The sequence below is a fragment of the Ambystoma mexicanum genome, chromosome 12, assembly GCF_040938575.1.
Source record: "Ambystoma mexicanum isolate Mex_15411 chromosome 12, UKY_AmexF1_1, whole genome shotgun sequence".
Taxonomy (NCBI): domain Eukaryota; kingdom Metazoa; phylum Chordata; class Amphibia; order Caudata; family Ambystomatidae; genus Ambystoma; species Ambystoma mexicanum.
The window spans coordinates 471,811,208-471,837,419 of NC_090936.1; the positions used below are offsets into that span (position 1 = coordinate 471,811,208).

Below are 26,212 nucleotides of genomic sequence, written 5' to 3' on the forward strand. Positions count from 1 at the left end.
TCCCCTTTCTATCCCTCTCACCACTCCTCTCTCCTGGAGTGATCACTTTCTCCTTTCCTCCCAGCTCACTCTCTCCACCCCCTCAGGCCAAGCCAACTCCAGCACGGCCGACCCATAAAGCGTGTGTCAGTTGAGGCTTTCGCCACTGCTTTCTCACCCCCCCTCCCCCTTCGGCTGACTCACATCCTGACGCAGCCCTTTCTATGCTCCACTCTGCTATATCTGATACTCTTGATGTTCTTGCCCCTGTCATGAGGATCCGCTTGAAGACCAAAGCCAAGTGCAGTTCCTGGTATGACTCAGACCTTGTCACCCTTAAACGCAAGTGCAGGGTGGCTGAGAGGAAATGGCGTGCTTCCTGTACATCCTCTGACAAACTGGCCGGCCGCCTGCTCGAAAGGCAATACCGGCTCTGTTCGCACCAAGAAGAGAGCCCTCATCCAAGCCCGCGTCTCTGCGGCATCCAACAACTCGGCCAAACTCTTTAAAATCTGCAAGGAGCTGGCCAATCCTGCTGTAGTCTCTACCTTCCCTGTCCCCTCCCAGGCACTCTGCATGGCCCTAGCTCTCAATATCATCTCTGAAACTCAGGCCATCCTGTCCTCTCTTTTCCTCCTACCTCTCTTCCTCTGGCCCTTCTGTGGCCACCTCTCCTCACTCCTTCTCCACCTTTCCCCTGTTCTCCCCAGACAAGGTTTCGAGACAAGTCCGATCTATGAAAGTCTCGTCAAAACAGGTTCTCCCCTGCTCTTCTAAAACCATCAAGGACCACATTGACACCCTGGCTTCTGCTTTGGCTGACTTCTGCAACCACTTATTTGCCTCCCTCAGAGGCACTCCCTTGTCAGCTGACCCCTCCTGCCCTGCTAACTACCGCCCAATCTCCATCACTCCTTTCTTGGGCAAACTCCTGGAAAAGCTGGCCATCTCCCAGCTTAATCTCCACACTGAATTGGTTGGTTGTCCCAAAAACCATCAGTCTGGCTTCAGAGCTGCCAGAAGCACGGAAACTGCTCTCCTGAACCTCCGTGAAGACCTACTCTTCAACCTTGACTCCAATACCCCCTGTGTCCACATCTTAATTGATCTATCTTCTGCCTTTGACACAGTCAACCATGTCATCCTGCTCAACTGTTTCTGTGATAACCTGGGTATCACCGATCAGACCCTGGCTTGGCTGACCTCTTTCCTCTCCGATCAACCATCCAGGTCCAACTTGAGTCCTTCCTCTCCTCTATCTCTACCTGTGGTGTTCCCCAGGGGTCTAACCTCTCTCCCTGGCTGTTCAACCAATACCTGGCACTTCTTGCCCACCACATTGCCGCTCTCTGCCCCAACTTTCAGTGCTATTTATTTATTTTTTTGCATTTTTTTTAAAGCGCTGACACAGCCCGCGGGCATCGAGGCGCTGTTACAGCAATAGTTTTTTTTGTTGCTGCGTAATAGTTTTTTTTATTTATTTATTTACTTTTTAAATCTTAGTTGCGTATTTATAACGCGCTTAAATACCCAGAGGTTTTTAAGCGCGGACCCGGGGATCGAACCTGTGTTGCTTCGTGTCGTCTTGCGTCCAAGGCGAGAACGTTGCCGCTGAGCTATCCTCCCTGAGCTATGCGGACAACTCACCTCATTTTCAGGCTCCCTTCCGCCACCTCTTCTCCTTCTCTCATCTCTGTCTGTCCACTGTCCAGGAGTGGTGTGCCGCCAACGATCTGCCTTAATGCCAGTAAGGCTGAGATTCTCCTCTTCGGCACACCTGCTTCCTCCTTTCCTGTCGCTCTCTGGCGAGCCTCTTTTGCCACTCTTCCTTCTGCCACCTATGAGGCTAAAAACCTCTGGGTCATCTTTGACCCCACTCTCTCCTTCTGCCCTCACATCTCTGATGTCTCTAAGAAGTCATACTACCAGCTGCACCTCCTCAGAGGTATTCTCCCTTTCCTCTCCTTCCCCCAGAAGCTCACTGTCTAGAGAGCTCTGGTTCTCTCTAGGCTGGACTACTGCAACAGCCTCTTTATAAATCTGCCTGCTACTACTCTCCGCAACTCATCGAGAACAGGACTACGAGACTTGTCCTTGGCCTCAAGCCCAGGGATCGTATCTCTCCAGGACTGAAATCTCTGCACTGGCTCCCAGTGGATGTGAGGATTAAATTCAAAACACTCTCTTCGTAAATATCTTACTTCTCAAGCTCTTCGTTCATCTGCCTCCAACTCCTTCAGAGTCAGTCACTTCTCCAAGCATCGAGTTGGTGGTAGTTCCATTTCTTTGGCTGTGGCGTCCCTCTGGAACAACCTGAAACTTGGGGAGAACCATCTCCGGTTCCGGAAGCACCTCAAGATCTTGCTCTTTACTTCTGCTTTCTCTCCTCCTCTCCCCTGCTGAACTCCTGACTGAAACTGCACAGGTCATCTGCCTACCCTCTGATCTCGGGCCCAGGTCCCCTTCCCCGCCAGCTGCACACCTGCACTGCCTCCCAGGCAACTCCTGCACTTGGGGGCTGTTTCTGTATCCCTACAGTCCCCACCAGCTCATGACACTTGATGTCTGCACTTACCCTTGTCCTTGCCACTAGCTGGCCGCACTTTTACCTGTTTTTATTTATTTTATTTATTTTTACTGTTGATCCTATGTATTGCACTGCCCCCGCACTTTCCTTCCCCCCCTCATCCCCCTCCCCTGCACTTGCGTGGTCTCAATGTCACCTGGCCTTGTAAGATCGCTGTCTGTCTTCCCTCTCACTTGCCTCGTTGCGCTTTGAAACACTTGTGTATAGGCGCGTTATAAATGCCATATCACATCATAACTAGTGGCCCCTAAACAATCCACTGTGCGAGAAGACCTGCACAGTTACCAAGGTACATTCAAAGCACCCAGACCTTGTGGCCAAGAGTCTCTCAGGGAAAATACAGAATTCACATCACTGATGATGTCTTGGATGATGATCCACTGTGAAAAAGTTGGGTTAATTCCTCTAAACCAATGCAAACATTCAAGGGCCTCTGGGGAAAGGCACATGTTAGGGCTTTCAACCTCAAACTAACTTAAAATATACCCACCAGTGAACAAAGTGTGCACTTGAGCAGTTTTAGAGACATCAACATCTTAGTGTGCCCTTTGTTTTTCGATTACTTTTGCTTTAAATAAAGCAATAACATACTTTAAAACGTGTGTGTGTCGACATCAAGCAAGTACACATCCTATAGCTTATCATTTAAAATCTAAATTCTTAGTCAAACCGACTTCAATGACAATGCAACCTTTTAGCAAAAAGAACCTAGAGATATGTGAGAATGATGGTTTGGTTGCATTTCTAAAGCATATAAATTGTTATTGTCCCAAGAATATAGTCTTTCATTTTACCTTTTCCTCCTGCTTCTTCAGCCAACTGTAGAAGTCGTCAACAGGCAAATCGGATGTCTGAAGAACTGAATGATCTGCCAGCTTTGCAAGTGCTTTATGCTTAAACAAAATATAAAGCAAACATCATATTACATATCTTTGTGTTCACTATAACAAATATAAAACATTCACATTGTGGGGAATGTTAAAGTTTTAAAAGCCTAGCAGAATAGTGATGGCCATAGCCAATGTCACATGAGATGCATGTAATTCAGTAATGTATTTTTGAGGAGTATTAACATAAATCAGTAAGTTGCTTAGTGGTTTCCTAAATCCCATATGAATGCAGAAGGGCTGAGGGGGAGAGGAAGAAAGATCCCTTAAATTACATTCTTAGAGCTCCTAATAGTGCTGCTCATACAAAATGGAGTCGCCTCTCGCTATATTTATATAACACTAAAAAAACTTACAAACGTGACATTATGGTTCAAAGTAAAACCGAAAACCCCCTGAAATTCGCCAGTTATGGTAGGCTAAGCAACCATACCTGCCCACACCACTGTGCACTGCCAAAACTAACACCCAGGACATGAAAGATGGCATCACAAATGTCATTGATGACATCACTGATGATATCACATGTGTAGCCCCTTTGTTTTTGTTCACTGCTATATATATACATCAGTAAAAAAAAAACTTTGTTAAAGGGACGTTATGGTTCACAGCAAAACCGGAAAACAGTTACGTTTGCTAATTATGGTAAGCTAAGCAACCATAACTCGCTCCACCTACGTGCATTGCTATGACTAACACCCAGGACATCAAAGATGACATCACAAATGTCATTGATGACATCACATGTCTGGCTCCCTCTTTTTTTCCTTTAGTGATATATCTTAGCCAGTAATACTTGGGAACAAAAAAAATCAAAAAGTACTATATTTGTAGACTTACACTTCAAATATGTTTTTACATTAATTCATTTGGGGTTCACTCATAGCATATGAAACTTATTCATAGGGAGAATACACACTTGAAAGATACCAATGCTTTCTGTGTATGAAGACAATCCGTAAGGTTACCAACACTTTCTTATTGGTATGTTTTTTTTATGACTGTACTTTCTGTGGATATGCTCATATTTGTATTCACAGTACTCTCTTTAGGATGCAGGCACATCATGTGATAGTTTTACATAGGGAAGTAGAAGATTTGAAGCAGAACAATCATTTCTGTGCATAAAAATCAGGTAGGTTATGAACAATTTCTGGTTCTACTGCTTTTTTGCGTACTTCACTTTCACTGTATATATTCATATTTCTATTTGTTATGTATTTGTGTTTCGTGTGTAATAATGAAATTATATAGGAAGTGGGTTTCATTAGCTACTTATAACATGTTGCACAGTACACAACTCTAATAAGAAAGCATTTACCATTTCACTATTTAACATGGGAAGATTATGAATATTGCACCTCCAATATGTATGCTGCACACAATGCTTATGTTTATACATGAGTACATTATTGTACTGTAAAGAACTTCATAATGGAATGCTATTTATATAAATGCATTGCTTAGTGCACCACATAGCTCGTGTCATCTATTCCAATGATCCTTGACAGTTTTTTTTATCAACATTATAATAAGACTCCCTTCTGCAGACTTTTCATGGAAAGTAAATGCACATGTGATGTCATCAATGACATTTATGTCAACTTTGATGTCCTGGGTGTTGGTCTTAGCAGTGCACAGTGGTGCGGGCAGGTATGGTTGCTTAGCCTACCATAACTGGCGAATTTCAGGGGTTTTTCGGTTTTACTTTTTAATTTGAACCATAATGTCACGTTTGTAAAGTTTTTTTTATTTTATTTTTTATTTATTTTTTTTAAGTGAATTGCACATGTTTTTAGTAGGGCAACTTACCCATAACGTCCTTTTAACAAAGTTTTTTTTTGCTGAATTTCATAGGTTTTTAGAAGGGGAGCTTAATCATAACATCTCGTTAATAAAGTTTTTTTTACGGAATATACACTTTCATCATGTGATTTTGGGAGGTATGTAGTATAATTTCCTTACTTTATATACTTGTAAAATAGAACATACTAAACCCCCTCGCTAATGATATTTGAAAGGCACGGCCTGAGCGCCTGTCGGCGGATGGGCGCGGACGAGGTCAACATTACCCAAACAGTCAGGGGGTATCTGAAATTGTACTATTGTGTTATATGAAAAATGCACAACTTTGAAAAAGGACACAAAGACATTAGTACTAGTAAATAAATAGGTAAACCTAAATTTCTGAAACAATAACCATGCATTTAATGACCATGTAGAATGAAATGGATTATACCATAACAAAAAAAAGGTGTGCCTCCAACATAATTACCTCACAGAAACTGTGCAGCCAGGAGCGACAGTAGACTCACACAGTACAACAAAGACAAATTACAACAAAATAGTAAGTGAACTTCATTTTTCTTATGTGTGTGTGTACTTTTTGTTGTATGAGGGGCAGACAAAATCATGTGTTTCTGCTGTTTTGACACAGAAATGTGCAATACTTTGGAGTGGCTGGAGGAGAATTTTCCGATTGGGGAAATGTCCGAAGATAGCGATAATAATGGTACACACTACTATGCATAAGCAAATTAATTAATGGTCAGTATTTTATGGGCATTTAACATATATATATATTTATTTTTTAACAGACCAGGTAAAAAAAGAGGAAAGGCCAACAAACACAGAGGAAGACAGGCTAAAAAGGATAGAAGTGAAAATGGATATACTAAATGACAATTTTAACAGTTTAAGGCAATTTGTGGAGGAATATGTGAGGAAATATACGATATCACTGTCCCACCTGTACCTGCCCCTCTTCTCCATTTCCTAGTGAACCATCCCCAAACCTTCAAGAAGAAAATAAACGTTTTGATGAAACATCCATCCCTTCATCCCCTCACAAATCATCCCCTCACAACCAGCCCGTGTTAAACCCTAATTCCTATATTTGTTTCAGAATCTGCTTCTCCCTGTATTTCTCTTGATTTGTGTGTGTGTATTGAAAGTGTTTTTATGTTAGTTGTAGTGGAAGGGTTTGAGGCAAAACATTTTTTTAAAAAAAGAGTTAAAATGTCCACAGACAGCGCGCCTGTTCGAGCTAGCCGTAAGCAATAGAATATGGATGTTCTAACGGCAAAACACCTACCCGTACCAATGGCAACCAAGATGGAACTGATCTTGGAACGCACCATCTGTTCAAGTTGTGCGTAAATTAACAGAATGGGGCGTCCCAAGGACATTATACCTCTGCGTACCGCTCACAAACGAGATAAAACATGTTCTTAGAACACACCAGGTGTCCGGCATGTCTGCAAATGAACAAAATGGAAGTGTCCTAAGGACACTATACCTGTCCGTACCGTCTGTAGAACAGGCGCGGTGGCTGGCAAGTCCGTAGTCAAACAAAATGGAGGTGTCCTAAGGCATGTCCTTGCCAACAACCTAAAATATTCCTCCAAAGCCTTCTCCTTGGGGATTTCAATTTAGGCTTTAAAGACCCCAAAGATCACCACGCTACCATCATCAATACTCTCTCTGAACTAGGCTTCACCCAAAAAGTATCTGACCCCACCAATAACAAAGGGAGAACTCTCGATTGGATAGCAGACTTCAACTGCGTGGCATCCATCACTGATAACTCCCCCCCCCAATCGTGGTCCGACCACCACTTCCTCTCCTTCACCCTCGAAGCCTCAAGCGCCATTACCAACAATGGGATAGCCTCTGCCATCCCCACGAGAAGTAAGAAAAAGATTAGTGGAAAAACTGATCCCTCTTATCCTCCCCGCACTCAACCAACTCCCTGCCACTTCCAACCCACACTACCTCGTTGAAAGCTATAACCAATCATGCTTACAGCCTTAGAATCCATAGCACCTTTAAAACTAAGAAAATGCAAACCAAAAAAGCATCTCAACCATTGGTTCTCTAATCACCTGAAAACACTTAGACTAGAAAAACGCAAAATGGAACAAGCCTGGAGACAATCTCCCACAGACCACAATAAAACTCTGCTCAATAAAATAAGGTCCAACTACAAAAAAGAAATCATAGCTGCCAAACAAGAGTCTTACGACCAGAGAATTGCACATTCTAACTCCAGCACCAAAGAGCTACTCACGATAATTAAAGAATTGGAAACACCAGTGCTAACTCCGGACACCTGCGTGAAGGACAAACAATGGTGCACCAGTGTCCAAAATGCCCTAAACAACAAAGTCACAAGCCTTCAAACTAAAATCAAAAACAAGAAAGAGTCCCTAGCTAAACAAACCAACTCCACTAACACAACCTCACACCCCACGCCTCAACACCCATTGTCCAACCCATCTCGCTTTAACTTCTCGAAAGTTTCCACTCTAGAAGTGGAAAAAATAATTCTCCGCCTAAAACCATCGAACTGTCAGGGCGACCTTTGCCCCCCACAAATCATCAAAGATGCGGCAAGAGACCTCTCACCATTCATTACAAGACTAATCAATGCCTCCTTCTCCTCAGGCACCGTCCCCAGCAACCTCAGATTCCTGGGTCCTCCCCCTTCTCAAAAAGCCATCTCTTGACCCCTCCATTCCCACCAACTACAGACCCTTTACCACTGCCCCTTTCCTACTTAAGATCTTATACAAGACAGCATACCAAGAAATCCAAAAATTCCTTGAAACAAACCATCTCCTCGGTATTCGGCAATCAGGCTCCAGACCCCAACACGGGACACAAACAGCCCTCATCGACTTGAAGGCACAAATTGAGACTCTGAGAGACAACGGGAAAACTGCTCTTCTGCTCCTCCTAGACCTCACCGCAGCATTTGATCTAGTCGATCACAAAATCTTATGCAATCACCTAGACTCTGCTGCCCACTTCTCCCAAGAAGCCATCGGCTGGATCGGGTCATTCCTCAGCAACGATCCATGCGTGTGTTCTTTACCACAGCTGCCGCCGACCCCATCCCCATTACATGTAGAGTCCCTCAAGGCTCCTGCGTCTCACCTACACTGTACAGCAGGTTCACAAAGCCCCTGTTTGATGATCTAGATGGTCTGGGTATCACCTACACTAATTATGCCGATGATACCCAGATCCTCATCCCGTTGACGGGAGATTACAACCATGATTTGGCCTTGGTGAACAAGGTGTACCTCATCATCCAGGCATGGATGGCTTCTCATAGTCTATGCCTGAATGATGACAAGACTGAACTAATCATACTTGGATCCACTGCTAATCTAACCAAACTGGACCATAAATACACCAGCTTCATAATAGATGGCAACCTGATTACAGTAGCTTAGGAAGTGAAAACCTTAGGAATTTACATTGACTCCGCCCGCTCCTTCCACAAACAGGTTAGCTCCATGGCATCTGCCACGGCCTACACATGTAAGCTTATACGAGCAGCCAACCAACCTTTCCTATCCACCCAGAGCTGCATTACATTAGCCAGAGCCCTTATACTATCAAAACTGGACTACTGTAATGCCCTCTACATAGGAGCTAGCAAACAGATTACCAACAAAATACAGACGCTACAAAACAACGCTCTCAGAGCAGCGCTTAGCATCCCCAAGAAAGAACACATCTCCAACATTAGGAGAGCCTATAACTGGTTCAACACTACTGACAAAATCCAGCTTAAAGTGGCCTCACTAACACACAAGTGCATCAACAACGCTGCCCCCCCTTTATTTAGTCGACAGAACAAGTAAACACTCGTCCAACAGACCTACGAGAACCTCCAACGCCAACCTACTCACTGTTTCCAGGTTCAAACGCGCCAAAATGGGGGGGCTACAGCTTCCAAGTGAAAGCAACCCAGCATTGGAACTCCCTCCCCCACTAAGGACACCCCAAACTTAGTCACAATTCAGACGCAACTACATACACTGGATAAAGAACAATGGGCCTCATTATACGGTAGGCGGTAAACCATGGCGCTATTAGCGCCATGGTTCATGCCGGTAATTTACCGGTACCGCCTTGGAGGAAAGGGGAATTACCGCCCTATTCCAAGGTTGGGAAGGCGGTAATTCCTCCTTCCTCCATTGCCCTTCCCCATTCCCATTTTTGCCCCATAGGGCATAATGGGAATGGGGAAGGCGCTAATTACGGTACCGCAAACTGCAGTACCGTAATTAGCACCGCGGTCCCTTTGCGGGTTCGTTTTTAACGCCTGCTAAAAGCAGGCGTTAATGTACCAACCTGCAAAGGGACCTCGTAGTAAGGCGGTAAGGGTTTACCGGTAAAATACCGGTAAACCCTTACCGCCGACCGTGTAATGAGGCCCAATGACCGCTAATTCCACCCTTGTATGCAGGTCGCATTACCCCCTTTGTAAATATGTATACTTGTAAACCTGCAAACCTCTGTCTGTATCATGACTGATGTATCTATCTTTATCTGATTGTAACTACTGTAACTACAGTAATGCACTGTAACATGTAACTAGGTTGTGAATAACCTTGCTGCTCCTGTGCACTCATACCCTCGGGTTTGGTGCGCAATACAAATAGACACTGTACCTGGACGTACAGTCAGCAGATCATGTACGCACATGCGCACTACACCCATAAGTACTGCGAACATCGCACCTGTCCTTAACTGTCCGTGTCACTTGTGTCGCACTTTTAGTTTCAGGACCCGAACACTGTCCGTAGAACACCCGCGCGCATGCGCATGTCCGTTACTCTGCATTTGCTGTCCAGCAGGCATCCATTTCCCTCGTGGATGTGTTCAGGACATCATGTGACTGCACCCCCGCTGAGCGTGTGGACTAATTTGCACAGTTTGTCTGCTTCCGCAACATTTCAAAAGAACTTATACAAACATGGGAAATTATTTTACAGTATAAAATCACCATTTCACATGTCCCATACAATGGCCCTACCTTTGAACGTATTGTTTAGAATTTTTTAACGCTTTTGAGTGATCAATATGGTCACGAGCCGCACCCCTCCACCCCTATAAATGGCCACACCCCCGAGTTCATCTTCATTGTGCTTCTGGCTATAGCAGATTGAGTTGTGCTGCCTTTACTGCTGTAGCCACCATTAGCCGACTAATCCGTATGGCATCCATGGCTACTGTTGCTTCATTAGCCTCAGCACCACCCCCAAACCCTCCACCGCCACCACCTCCCCAAGGGCCTGCAGAGGGAAATTAGGTGAGGATGTAGAGATCGAGGAAGAGAATGAGGTGGAGGAACTCCGCACTACAAGCACTCGCCGGGAGTCGTGGGTGTGACAGTTGTTTTCCGTTTTTGGGAATGTACCAAAAGCACGTGCAAACCTGGTCAGGTGTAACCAGTGCCAGTTGGTGCTGAGTCGCGGGAGACCTGGTGCGTACAGCTTTGGTACGACAACCATGAAGCGACACCTAACTTCATTCCACAGTGCGGACATTCGCAAGGTGGTGCCATTTGAAGAACGTAGTAGATTGAGTTCCTCCACAGCATCCTCCGTGTCCGATCCTCTCACCACAAGAGACACTCCTGTGGAGGAGGCATCCCTCCAGCTGCCTCACAAGCCATTCTTGATGCTATTGACCCTTACCTTTCGAGGGTCACAATATTGTGTATGTACTGCGACGCAGTACTCTGCAGGGGCGAGAGTCTTTGAAGTGCTTTTGAGGCTATGGTCACGGAGCACCAGAAGAACTGCCCCCTACCTAAGTAAAGCCCACCCTACATCTTTCTCTCTCTCCACCTGCCCTTTCTTATCCCCGTGGTTGGTGTCCCTTCCTTACCCTCCTTTGCCCTCCTCTCCTAGTGTGTTGTGTGCTCAAAAGCAGCAAACAAGAAAACAACAAAAATTACAAAAAAGGCTCTTTTCAGAGCCGCCTTTCTCAGTTTAACAATAGAACTATCAAGTGACCGTTGTAGGCCCCCGCGCATTTTTCAAAAAGTTGCGGACAGTCGTAGGACGCACAAAAATGGAGGGTGCAAGCGGAGCAAAACCAATGCACTTTTTGCTGGGAGTAAGTGGTCGCTCTGAAAAGAGCCTTTCGGTGGTGTTTTGTGTGTTTCAAAAACTGTAGATTGGAAAAAACGGATTGCCAAATAGGCGACTATGAATCCAAAAAAGGTTGCAAAGCATTTTGTACATTCAAAAAAAAATCTGATTGCCAGCATATGTGAGATGGACTCCATCTCTGCGAAAAATGAAAGTGCTGCGAAACAAAATGTTTTCATTGTGGAATGAGGACATGCCAACATCTCTTAGAAAGGCACAAACAGCTTTATTGACATTGTGCCTCGCTTTCTCCATTTGTGGACCAAATGCAGAAGAACGCAGCCATATTTGTCTTTGTGCAATACGGGAAAAAACTTTTTGCCAATTTGGAAACATGTCCAGGACCTTCGCAAGTCCTTCCTTCATTACAAATTGCAAAGAAATACCACAGACATGGCCTAAACTGTTTCCTCCGCAATGAATGAAAAGCATATCAGGATGACGATCTGTCTGTAAAGTAGCAGAGAGAGGTACCAAGTCCAGCCACCTCATTCTACGCACGCCATGCCAGTGCACTTACACATGAGGAAATCCAAGATCTGCAGATAGACCGCAACTTTCTGCATGCACCTTCAACCAATGTATCCATGAGTTTCCCAAAATCCAGATAATCTGTTTTCGAGCACAAAGAGCCCTGGCTGTCTGGTCTCCTGTCAGGGAAAATAACTTCTCACTAAATTTCTCAGTTCAGAACACACCCACTGAACTTTAATGACCAATCCCTACCTTTGCATATTCTCATTTGCATGCGTCTCCACCCCAGAATCCCCATTGGTAATACGCGCTGCCTGCAAACTACCGCCATGTCCGTGGATACGTAGAGGATCGGAGCGTGACGACTACATTTAAATATTATTCCCCTTTTCCCCTTTAAGGTGAGCTCTGAAAAGAGCCGTTTTTTTTTTTGGGCAGATGCCTTACAGGCACCTGTTTTTGTTTTTTTTTAAATATTTTTTCTTCTTACCTTACTCCTACAACCATTACTGAACCTTCTCCAAAGCAAGCCTTACATTCCAAAAGAACATGGCATTTCCCAAAGAAGATAACGCAACACCATCTGCTTCAAAATAAGCTGCATTACTGGGAACAATGTTCTCGTGGCTGCAGAAAAACATACCAGCTCATAACATGAAAGCACGCATGCCGCAATTGATGTTACAACTCCCAATACTTTGAGCAGGACAGAAAACAGAACTGTTGTCCCATTTTCCTCTAGGCAGTAACCCAGAAACAATTACTTTCGCAGTTTGAAAGATGTTCATGACTGCTTGAACCAACTGTTCCAAATCTTCCAACAATGTACGTGAACTCACGTAGCCCACATGGCAAGCACCGTAGTGCAAAAGTACCACATGGGGAGTGGTCATCCTAAGCATGTCTCTGCAAACTTGGACAATTGCCATCAGTCTCAGCGTTCCATACCACCTCCACTCCTCTCACATCGAAATTGTGTGCCACATGCCTACTTTCGGCATAGTGCTGTAAACCATGGACAAAAATATCTCTAAGCACCAAAACCCTGACCCTCTCCACCTCTGCCATCTTCAGTATATGCACCGTCTTTCGACACAAAAGAGCAATGTGAACATCTGATTGGCTGATGCCTACAGTCCTCTTTCCATGCTGGATTTGCTGTAGAAACCCGTATGTGACATGCCCTAGCCGCGGACAAGCGTTGTCTACGTGCGGGACGTAACTCTTAGGCAGTCCTTCTACCTTTTCCACATCAGTCGCGAATCCATTCCCTCATTGGACAGAACTAAGCAGTCACACAACCATCCACCAATCGCAATCAACATCACTAAATCTAACTGTCATCAAAATTCCGCACTTCAAATGTATTATCGATGACTCTGAAGGGAAGTCGCATATCATTGCAAAGCACCTACTTCAAAAAATACTGTGCAAGTGTTGCGGATTTCTACGTACAGCTCCATGCGCACATGCATGAGTATAAAGTAGAGATATGCATATTTTAATCAGAGAACATGTGCAACCCTTGTGATTTCATCTAAACTAAATCTGCATAGCCAATAAATACCAACGCTCCCCCTTTAAGTGCAAGATGTCCGATTTTTCATTGACAAACCGCATTACTTCTTACTGTCTCCCGCATAACCTATACATACGTTACAAACCTCCCTATTTAGCGTGAAACTCGATTTTCCATTAGAAAATGTCATAATTTTTTACTGTGTACCGCCTACATTAATGCTACTTCCAATGCTATCGTATGAGAAATATAAACGCTCACGATTGCTGTGGTGACATCTCCCTCTGAGGGTCTCCGGATTTTTCGGATTCGTACTTATAATGTGAAATTTTTCCCATCTACTATAATGACCTATCACTTACAAACCTCTCTGCTATAGATAAAACAGCTTAAAAAACAAGGCATTTTCATAACCTAAAAATTTTACTCATTTCTGAATCACGTGCAACTAACATACTGCAAATAACATACAAAGACAGCACATAGTGAAGTGAAATGCTCACATGCACTGTGTTGAGATATCAAAGGAGAATACTCTGACGAAAGATGCAAAATTAACGTGTACAGTAACATCACTGCTTTAAACACACAGTTACTAACTTCTTCTTTTTACAATCGCAGTGAAGACTACTCTCCTGAAAATCAACATCTACACTGCAAACGACATATCCGAAGAACTGGTCATTCTGCGAAAAAAGTACAGTACTACCTTTTATATTCTTACTGTGCCTCAAAGAGACTGTGTGAGTTATTTCATTTGTGCACCACAACAAACATTGATTTCTGAACCATTCTACCCACAAATCCCCATTTATTAAACAAAGAATAACGGGCAGAATGGCTCACAAATCCCTGTGTTTTTGGAACTCAAATAACATACAGAAGCTTTAGAATGTTAGTACTAGAAAACAAATAGCTGTTTCAATTTTATACCATTACATTTACTATTAATGCTTCTCCTCACCACTAGCTCACTTTGAACTCTCATCTGAAGCACATTGTAGTAGTATACAAACAGAAAAATAGCCTTCCCAAATCATTGTAACAGCCCAATGCACATTCACACACCACCACAAAGAGCTTCCCCATCAAACTCATGCACGCATTCACACAGCACACATACATTGTACAACAGACCAAACCATGCCTTCTTTTTTTCAACAGACCCCAAAGAATGCCTAGCAAAAAGCAAGTCCGTAGAAAGGAATGCAGAAATAGAGCAAATGAAAGTGTCCAAAGTAAGCATCCATCTGTAGCAGAGTTTGTAGAGAACGTTGGAACAAAACAGCTAATACAGTCGTTTAGCGAAACAAAGGAAGCTTCACTACCGAAACTTTACATCCTCCATCAAAATGTGTCACGAAACACAAAACGCTTCACAAAATATCGGCTACCAGTACTGCAAACAATGCTCCTATTAATCCTGATACAGTAACAAGAACCCATAGTAAAAAAGTATTTTAGCAAAAATGTTTCGCCACAGAGTCCATCAGAATCTAATAAGAAGAGGACCGAAATCATCCTCAACCCTTAAAACGTTATCCCTACAAGCTCTCGTGGACAGTGCAATCCTTCTCAAAAGGAAGTTGTTTATATTAGTGTTAAATAGGATGAAACCACTAACATAACTAAGTACTAAACTACAAAAGAAACTTATCAATGAACGGAATGTCAACAAAAATAACTTCTTGCATATTTGTAGAGGTGAAGGGAGTCGCACAACCACAGAACCATATTTTAATGAAGAAGCATACAAACAAAATCCAACAAACACAATTGCCATCCATAGCAGTGGACGAGGGTATGAAAAAATCAAAAATACCATCATGGAACAAGAAACACTGCTTAGAAAAGTATCCCCTGAAAACTCAGAATTATCTCTCGATTTGACTGAACCAGACCGTCAAGTATAAAAATGGCCGTGCCATTCCTAACAAATCTTTCAAATCTTTACGTCAGTTACTCAATCAGTATGTGAAAGGTAAAGACAAAATTAAAATGAAAGTGCTGCAAAATATGGATATCTGTCCAGTGCGCAAATACACAGGACTACAAGGACATTCATTAGCCTGCATTTCAGGACCTATTTGCAAAAGCACCTTCCATGATATCAAAAGTATATCAATACATCATTCAAATGTAAGAAATCTAGTGTCTAACATATACTATGCTAAAAGTCCAGCTTTAGAACCAGCCAATCTAAATAACACTCTTCTGCATGGTACACCCACATACCTACAAGAAGAAATTGACCGTATCCAGAGAAAATATTTTGGAAGTGAAAGCCATTTACAAAATGCAATAGTTTTAGAACAGACTAGCCACAATTCTGCACATAGCAACCTTCTATTATACACATAAAAAAAGAAATACTAACATTTAAAAGTGCTTCGGCTGAAATACCAAACCATGTGTGTATGTTGCCGCAGAACGCTTTACAAAAGGTACACAAAAATATAGACATAGCATACAAAATAGAAGACAATAAAGATTCCAAATGGTTTGAATTAGCTCTCTACCTTTTAGCAGAAAACAAATACAAAATAAGTGAACCCCTAATATGTTGCAGTTACTGCACTACAAAACTGGACAACAACCAAACTCCTTCACGTGCTATCACAAATAATTTGGAATTGTTCCCACTACCAAAACCCCTGCAACAACTTAATGTGTATGCGAGCATCATAATTCAAACAGTTAACCCATTTCAAGCAATTATAAGCCTTCAACCAAAAACAACAAAACTACCTCTCTCTGAATTGGTGAAAGGCATTTGTGGCAAAGTAGTTTATTTGCCATTAGATCTAACAGAAAATGTGCACACTCTAGGAGTGCAACATTCAATAGCGCATTCTTTAATTGTCTTGGTAAATGGTGTACAAACAAAAGACAAAAATTTGGCAACAACTGGTGGACTTACATAAAGTTAGACAAGCCTTGCAACATCTAAAAGACTATCAAATACTACAAGGAAATATTGAAGAAAGCTTAAGGGAAACAACTGAAATAATTCAAGAGTCATCAGAAACTGGACAATTTGAACTTCTGGATCCTGCTGCAGTATCCACTCTTTTGGACCATTACACAATTCATCCCTTGCATTCCAATGAAAGCGTAGATGATGCACTAGGAACGTACCAAATGCGACAAACCAAAGGGTCACCAATGAGCATATGGGAAAAAAGTATAGAAGCACGTGCTTTTCCACTGCTATTTCCTACTGGCAAAGGCGGAAGATATGTTGATGGACCCACTCAGATTACGGCATCAGAATACCGCTCATTACGAATGTATTCGCAAGATCCCAGATTTAGACAAAATGTGGAATACATATTCCACCTACTCTTTGAAAGTGAACCAGCAACGCTATGTTACGGAGTTGCACACATTTTGAAATCTGGAACCCCCTTTCTAAATATTCCAGCTACGCAATTAATACAAAAAGTACAAGAAGAAGATGAGGTTTTACAATCAAGTATAACAAATCTGTTTGCAAACATGCGTGGTACAAAAGAATGAATACTGGTTCCGACGGCACGGAGACTTACATTGTATGATCAGAAACCTTGGACCCCCGACGCATATCAAACAACAAAAAAACCAACATAGATATATTAACACCTGGAGAACTTTGCTCTCTAGATCCAGTTAATGTGTCAAGATATTTCCATCATCGTTTCTTTGCTATGTTACACTTTATTTGCAATAAAAATGTTCCTCCCCTCGGAGAAGTGCAACAGTTCTTTTGAAGAAAAGAATGTTAGGGAGAATTCTCTGTTTAGGCTGAATTTCCTAACCTAGTGAGTCCTCCAGCAGCTTTGCTGGATTTCTGGAGTTTCTTTTTTTTCTCCTGCCAAGAGTGAGTCTCTTTTCCTCACTCTTGGACATGATTTGAGGGGTTCCTTTGACTGTTAATGTGTTTTATGGGCTATGGGGTCTTTTACTCCATAGGGTCTCATGTGTTTTTACTATGTGTGTTACACAGCACCCTCAGTGCAGTGCCACAGGGGTGTCATAGTGACACCCCACCATAGACTCCATACCCTGGGACTGACTACTGTCTCCCAGGGCATGTAACGTCACCATTGGCTTTACTAGTTCCAAATTATGAACAGAAACCAGTACAAACCATCGTATTGTGGACATACTGGTCGGGGCAATTCGATTGCCCCAGAGTCTGTTATTCGAGGGGGCACGTCTCCGTCCCCCCTGATCGAGTTTTGGCTGGTGGCAGTGGATACTACTTTTTATATTCGACCGCAAATATATCTCTATGGGATGTTCCCATTGTTCGAGGCTACACACTTTAATTATTTAATTCCTATAGCCTCAAACATACCGCCGGGTTATTTATTTAATATTAATTCACCGGTTGGTATTTTTTGCCAGAACTTGATTCTAAAATGGCGTTTGTGTTCTCTTCTGCGACTCCAACCCAAGTCGAGCCCTTTGTTCCACTTTTTGGCGGGCTTCTTCACAGAAGCCTCCAAATGAGGTGGCACTTTGTCTGGGTACCACAGGGGGAGTGGGAGGGGGTTTAGGCACCCTGGATTGAGTTGCCTTGACAAATCAAGTCGCACTCTTGTGTGATTGGCCCAAGTGGTGAGCCGGCCGGCTCACCACTTAGCATGTTTGATTGACAGCTAGGATGAATGAATGGGGGTTTCTTGCATAAAAGCAGGGCTTTTGGGACTGGAACTTCAGAAGTCGCCACAGGACCTGAGAATCCGAAGAGGGAGAAGCTGAGCCAACCTGCAACGACGACACCACCGGTGGAGCCCTGCTGAACCGTCTCACCACTTCCCGACGACAGAGGAGATCTTCTTGCCGGAGAGTCTCTTCCCCTTGAGCTGGCGGGGACAACCAGTTTGCTTTCCTTTTCGTCTACCAGGACGTCTAGTGGTCGAATTGCCCGTGCCAAGCACCCCGGCAACCGGATAGCCACTTACCACTGAACCGCAAATAAAAGGACCACTCCTTTTAATCGAGGAACTCCGCGGCTGGTTTCTTCCCTGGCAGTACAACGACCCCCTGCTTTCCTCCCCGACGAGATCTTCTCTTCTGCCAGACGAAGCACCAACTCGCAACCGCTGCCAGGAACAACTGCCCCCGCTGGAGTGTTCTCCCCATTTCAAGGTACTGTGACCGCCTGGCCTCCCTTTCTATAGATTCCTACAAGGTGACAGTAAATCCTTAACCTTCTAAACTGGGCTGGGCTCTTGACCATCTAACTGGTCCCTTTCTTTTGGTCCAACTTCTTTCTGAACCTTTCCAGACTTTTGTGCACTTTTCAACCGTGTGACCTTGGACACATTTCGTTCTGATCCTCTTAAAGTGGATCCGGCTTTCTGAACTCTAACTTCACGGTTTGATTCTGCCTTCCTCTCTTGCTGTGTTCTTTTGAAAGTGCTCACCGCTGTCTGAAAATAAGTGGGGCTTTACTTAAGACTTGTCTAATATTCTTTTAAGGGAGTGTATATGCTTTAGTAACTGTGTTTTTGAACTTGCTTGAGATTAGTGCCAGTGTGTTTTCTTAGATGTGTTTTTAAATAAATCATTATATATCTTTTACACCGAAGCTCTGGTCAGTGTTTGCTTGTTCTACTGTGTACCTGCCCTACTAGGTATGCTCTGTATACTGCCTAACTCTTCTTGAGAGAAGTCTGACTGCTCAGCCACAGCTACCAGGTAAATCTGGGTGGTGCAGACTGCTACCAATTGGGTTTACTGCTAACTCCTGTAGTCTTAAACTTTTTGCAGTGGTCCCTAAGGGAACTGCACAGGTTTCTGCCTAACAAAGAATACCAAGCGAGAGGAGCACCACATATTCACATACTTTTATGGATCAAAGGTGCACCTAAATTTGGTCACAACAGTGATGCCACTGTTTTTCAGTTCATCCAAAATATGTCACTTGTGAAATCCCTTCACAACGGACACAGTGAACTGCATGGGCAGATTTTACAATTTCAAAGACACAAATGTGGCAAATATTGTCGTCGCAAATACAAAAGCAAAGGGAAATACTACACCAAATGCTGCTTTGGTTTCCCTAGACCAGTTACAGAAACAGGTGAAGTGAACAACTTCATGTCTTCAGTTCGACATAGTATTAAAGGTAAATCACCTAACAACACGTATTACATAAAAAGAACAGAAGAATCAAAATATATCAATGATTACAATGCAATCATTGCCCTCTTATGGAATGCAAACATAGATGTGCAGTACATTGCAGACAATTCCACTGCTGTTGCACGATATGTTACAGCCTACTTAACAAAAGCAGAAAAAACAGAGCTTCAAGACCTCTGGGATGACCTAGACATAAAAATGCTCTCTCATAGAGAATGTGGCGATAATGAAGCGCAGGTCGTTTAACCGGTACTGCTTTGTGTGGAAAATCAGACAACATAGTATGGCTAAGTCTTGGTCCTGCTAAATCTAGAAAGAGTTCTGAAATCATATGAAGACATAGAAACAATTGCCAGAAATGATCCCAACAGCCAAAACATTTTAAAAAACAATTTACTGGACACATACTATCCGAACAGGAGTAGCACTTTGGAAAGCATGCGTCTATACCACATAGCTCAAAACTTTGCATACAAAAATAATATAAAACCCGATGAAAGCAAAGGTAGATATAGAGTGACAGATTGTGAAGGCAGCTTAGTGAAACTTATCAAATGAAGCTTAATTAATCATGTCAAATTGTCATTAAAAACTCCTCAACAGAAAGAACTATATTACATGTCTCTGCTACAACTTTTTAAACCATGGAGAAAAGAGGAAGAGATACTAGATAACTATGACTGCTATGAAGATGCTTTCAAAGCAAATGAAAGCGCTATCACCGATGTGAACTTTACGCAGTACAAAACAATGTTGCACAATGAACAGCAACACGAAGAAGAACTTTAGGCCCAAATAGATGAGGACACTTCCGACAGTAGTCAACCTTCTGTAACAGGAAGCCAAGAACCACTATGACAGCTACTAATAGCAAATGAAGCAGAATTAGCTATGACAGAAGTGGAAAACACCATGTGTCACTATCAAGATATAGAAGACTTAACTGTACAACAAGCAAAACTTTTAACAAAGATCAGCATACTATTTTTGAAGACGTAGCAAAACAAATTGCACATGGTGTACAACACGAAAATAAAGAATGTACCTGCCAAAATTACAAACCTATACTGCTGTACGTCAGTGGTGAAGCTGGGTCAGGAAAAACATTCTTAATCAAAATCATCAGCAAGTTCCTTCAACAATTGACAAACAACAAACTGTCAGCTGTTGTAACTGCCCCCACAGGTTTAGCTGCCTACAACATAGGTGGTGTCACATTACACCGATTAATACTCCTTCCAGTAGAACACCAAAACAAATTAGACTATTACAAACTTTCTGCAGAAGCTGCAATGGAACTACGCAGAGTATTAAAACAAATGAAAATGCTACTAATAGATGAAGTGAGCATGGCCTCCAACCTAATGTTGGCTTTGATTCACCTCAGATTGCAAAAAGTACTTAAAACAAACTACGAATAACTCTTTGCAGGGAAACACATCATCGTTTTTGGAGATCTTCTACAATTGACACAAGTGAAAGGTGAACCTATTTTTAAAACATCAGGACACAAACTCTGCAGTAAAACTGTTGGCAGCATAGGAAATGTCAACCTTTGGCAACATTTCCAATACAGAGAATTAACAGAAAACATGCGGCAATCTGCAGATCTCACTTATGCCAACATCTTAAAAAGTATACTATCTCAAGAAGCACAAGCAATAATGAAAAACCGGCACATTCATGCACTTTATGGTGATACTGCATGTGCTACTGATGATCTGGAATAATTAGCACACAAAAATGTCAATTGTATGGCCTTAATGCCAACTCTTGCAAGCTGTTTAAAATTCAATGAAACAATGTTAAATAAAGAAATGCAACCAATAATGGAAGTTTGCGCCACAGACAAACTAGACGTACATGGTATGACTCTAGTCTTGTTTGGGCTTGCTCACACATGGGTAAATACCTTAGAAAATTCAATCTCCAACACAGCTGGGTTGGAAAAAATATTAAAATTATCCTTAAATTGTAGAGTAATGCTTAAACGTAACCTTGACGTGGAGCAAGGGCTAGTTAATGGGGCACTGGGTACAGTTGTTGGCTTTCAAACATACCCACGTGACAACAACATTCAGTTTGTCATTATTCGCTTTGACAAACTTTCAGAAGTGAAAAGGATAGGGCGCTCAACTGCTCGATTCCTTCTCTTCAAAGACATGTATGTACGTAGAGAAAATTTTTCTCTAACTCTTGCATATGCAGTCACCATTCAGAAATCCACGGCCTTACCCTAGACAAAGCATTGATAGATATAGGAAACAGTCTTTAAAGAAGGCATGAGCTACATAGCACTATCATGCTTAAGTACACTTGATGGTCTATTTCCAATCAACTTTGATGCAAGTAAACTGAACGCTGATATTCCTTGCATTTTAGAATACAATAGTCTGCGTTCTCTGTACACCCCCACATCTGAAACAATATCCTGTTGCAGAAAAAGTAAAACGTGGTAAAATAACTAATTCAAACAGAAATGCAACAGAATCTGATAGCAAATCCTTCAAAAAAAAAAGAGGCTAAAACTTCATCAATTACCACAAGCAAAGAAGAACCTATTAGGGAAAGTAAATCAGGTACTTCAAAGAAGGAACATAATCAGAAAAAAAGCACTCAGACAGAACTAGCTGGTCCTTTCAAATGAAACTGCTGTAAGTTGCTATGCAAATGTAGCAATGAATATTCTATTTCAATTGCCACCAATTGTTAACAATATTTACCTACACAGTACAGACCAATTGTGTTTGCAAATGTTAGTCCTTTATAGAAACGCAACAAACAATCCTGACAACACGTACAGTGTTCACAGAATAAGACAAGAATTAAACTACTGTGCTGGAATGGTGAGATTCACTATAAACTCACAAGAAGATCCACAAGAATTTGTAATGTACTTACTACAAGTACTGGAAAACAAAAACATACCTATAAATGAAATCTTCCACATTTCATACATGTGGAAACATACATGCACTCTGTAACAATGTAATACAGGAACAAATCCCAAATGAGTGATTTGTGTATGTATCCATACCTAATTGTGAATCCATTCCATTTCAGCAACTTGTACAGAATGCAAACCATGGCAGATTATGTACTATGTGCAATTCATACAATCGCTCCACCTTACTGATACAAACACATAGTAACTACATAATACTTATGTTTCTATGTTATAATGCAGATGGTACCAAAAACAACTGCAAGCTGACTGGATTCACACACTGTCAAGTGTCACTTTGAAAGAAAACCTTTACAACAATAGGTATAATCTACCACGCAGGAGCTACAACCAATGCAGGTCACTACACTGCATACATTAAAAAGAAATGTGGATGGTTGTAATGATAGCACCATTACTCTAAAGCAGAGATTGCCAGCTAATCTTACAAATGCGTATTTAATCTTCTTAAAGCCAAAATTTAATAACTAATGTATACTTCAACATTACCAAAAAATCAAGTAAGACTATTAACAGTTAGAATACGCCAACAGGTATCTAACTACCCAAGAGTTTATAACAACCACACAGATACATGAATACCACAAATCCGTAACAAATGCACAGTTAGAATACGCCAACAGGTATCTAACTGTTAAAAATCTGCAACAAGGCAACAGACATAACATTAATCAGAACAAGGAAACACTCAAAGAAAACAAAGAAATGGTTTGTAGCATAGCAAATAAAGTTTTTTTTTTTTAATCCAACAAGGATTTTTTTTCCCCCAGACCCAAGGATTTGAAAAACAAACCCAGAAACTGAGCAAAATGCACAGTACACTGGTTTGTAAACTAAATATGAGGGTAAAAAAAAGCTAAACTGTCCATTATACAATGTAATAAGTCTTCATAAAATACAAACACTAACATGCTTTCTTCTTTTATCACAGAAATTAAAAAAGGATATTTCCGCCAAGTACTAATGTCATGTAAGACATATATGGATTCTGAACAAAGTAAACAGTAAGTATAATTACAGTCCTGTCTTACATATTCGGATCTACACGTCTAATCTATGGCAGTAATATGGTGCAGTGGCTGAAGGCTGGGCCTAGCGTCTTGGATGTATAACCTACCACCTACACCCTCCGGCCAAGCAACCAAGACTATAGGTCCTACCCACAACCATTGCACCATATCAAAACCATGGTGCTTGTAATTTCACTACTTATAAATTTACTCTTGGGTGCATGGTCTGCAGCCATGCACCCAAGACGCTAGGTCGTGCACACAACCACCGCATACCCATGTTCACTTATAACCTCACTGCTTATGACTTCAGTCTTGGGCACCCAAGACTCTGGGTCCTGGCCAGAACCACCACAGCATATCGCACCCATTGTGGTTTCTATGTGCCAATTAGCTCCCACTATTACGAGTTATGCACGCAATTAAGGAAATGCAGCAGTTTCGTCCAATTCACATTTCTCAGCCCAACAATGTATATATATTCAATGAAAAAACATTGTTAAAAGGTACTTTATTTTTAAGTTGCTCTAATAACAACGTATGATATTCAATGAAAAAACTTTGTTAAAGGGATGTTATGGTTACAAGTAAAACCGAAAACTCACAAAATTCGCCAGTTTTGGTAAGCTAAGCAACCATAAAACGCACCACCACCGTGCATTGCTAAGACTAACACGCAGGACATCAAAGATGACAACACAAATGTGTGGCATTGATACAAACTGTCAGATGATTGACATTGATCAACACACAAATGGCCTAACACAAGCATTTGATTAATAAAAGCAGCAACCATTAGCTTCAGTTCCGTTTAATGCGTTCCCTCAATATCATATGGTGTTACTCTGTATAAGACAGTATTCTGCCTTGAAAGAACAAAGTGTAACGTCACATAATTCTACTGCAGGGTAGGTTGGGAGGGGCGATGAGGAATAAGTGGGAGGAACATTCAGTCGAAAAAAATGTTACCAGCGTAAGTCACTTTTTCTGCGAATGGATTGTGTCCTCCCACGTATTCTTCATTTTTTGATAGACTCTCAAAGCAGTGCTATTACTTGGAGGTTGGAGTAAGAATTTAGGAGTTCCTTATGGGTTTGTATGAACTGTATGTAACACTGCCTCCCCAAACCCTCCTTCCTGGCCTGCGGAAGAGTCCAGAGAATAATGCCTTGTAAAAGTATGAACGGAGGACCATGTGGTCGCCGAAAAATATCTTGAATTGGGACACTTCTCTGTAAAGCAGAGGATGTAGCCATTCCCCTGGTCGAGTGAGCCCTCAGACCCTCAGGAGGATCTTTTCCAGCTAGTCTATAACACTCAGAAATCCCTAAAATAATCCGCCTAGACAAGGTTTGCTTTGTCACTGCCATCCCCAACTTATGGCCTGTATAACCAACAAACAGTTGATCATCCTGTTGCAATTTCGACATTCTAGAAATATAAAAGCGAAGTGCTCGCCTTGGGTCAAGCCTGTGCAATCTCTCCTCCTCCTTCTTTGCAGGACATGGAGGTGGATAAAAAGAAGGTAGTACAATTTTCAGTCTTAGATGAAAATTGGACCCAATTTTGGACAAGATTGTGAAAATCCTGGCAGGCAGACAGGCGAGGGTCATCCCTGAACTAATCCACCCAGACCAAACTGGGTCCATACCAGGGCGCTCAACGCCAGATAACATTAGACAAGCCCTACATTTAATTGAGAGTGCATCCGGGACAGGGGCAGAGCTGGCAGTAATCTCACTTGAAGCCCACAAGGCGTTTGACCTACTAGATTGGGGGTACATAAGCTAGATGATTGCCCACTATGGCTTTGGCCCAAGATTCATTAAATGGACCCTTGCTAACTATCAACATCCCACCACATCCCTAAGAATAAATGGCATTAGATCCCCGAAAATTGCCATAACCAGAGACACACGGCAAGGCTGCCCCCATAACCTTTAATATTCGCACTCTCCATGGAGCTGTTTGCAATTAGACTTCACAACAATCCACAAATACAAGGCCTAAAAGTGGGCAATAAGGCAGCTATGTATGCAGATGACGTACACTTCACCCTAACACAGGTCGATGACTCCCTGGCAGTACTCTGGCAGGAGATTTCGGCATTTGAAGAGGCATCTGGGTTGAAGGTCAACTAAAAGAAATCAATAGCCCTGGATAGCAATATTTCGAAAAGATGCAGAGAAACACTAGCAGGCACAAGCCCCATCCCCTGGACCAGATCCAATATCACTTACCTAGGGGTTCAGATACCAAAAATATTTGAGCATGTATACAGGGCTAACTTCCCGCAACTATTCAGGGATCTGCGGAACGATCTGGAGCATTGGCATAAATAAGAGGTATTGTGGCTAGGAAGAATCACGGCCCTGAAAATGAATCTGGTCCCAAGATTAATCTACCAAAGCCTCGCCCTCACAGTCACCATCCCAGAGAGCTACAAAAAATACAAAAAGGGTTGCTAAAATACATATGGGGTAGGAAAAAAACACAAATAGTCGAGCGAGTCATGCTTCGGGGCACGGCAGGGGGAGCTCTGGGGGTGCCGGACATCTCCAGGTACTGTCTTGCAGCACAACTCTCACAAGCCTTTGCCTGCCAAGCAACCACTAACCAGCCCCTGTGGAAGCAAATAGCAGAAGTATGGAGTCCAGCTCTGCTTGCAACCCTGCCACACATTGTAATGCCTCGAGGCTCC

The 26,212-nt window shown here is 42.4% G+C and overlaps 1 protein-coding gene across 1 annotated transcript in view; it reads right to left on the minus strand.

Annotated features, from left to right (window-relative positions):
* Positions 1 to 26,212, minus strand: part of LOC138513680 (V-type proton ATPase 116 kDa subunit a 4-like) — a 4,716,919-nt gene that overhangs the window by 1,417,156 nt on the left and 3,273,551 nt on the right. Inside the window, exon 21 of the mRNA XM_069628745.1 lies at positions 3,361 to 3,459. Within this exon, the coding sequence (XP_069484846.1) occupies positions 3,361 to 3,459 (99 nt within the window). The remainder of the gene's footprint in view (positions 1 to 3,360; positions 3,460 to 26,212) is intronic.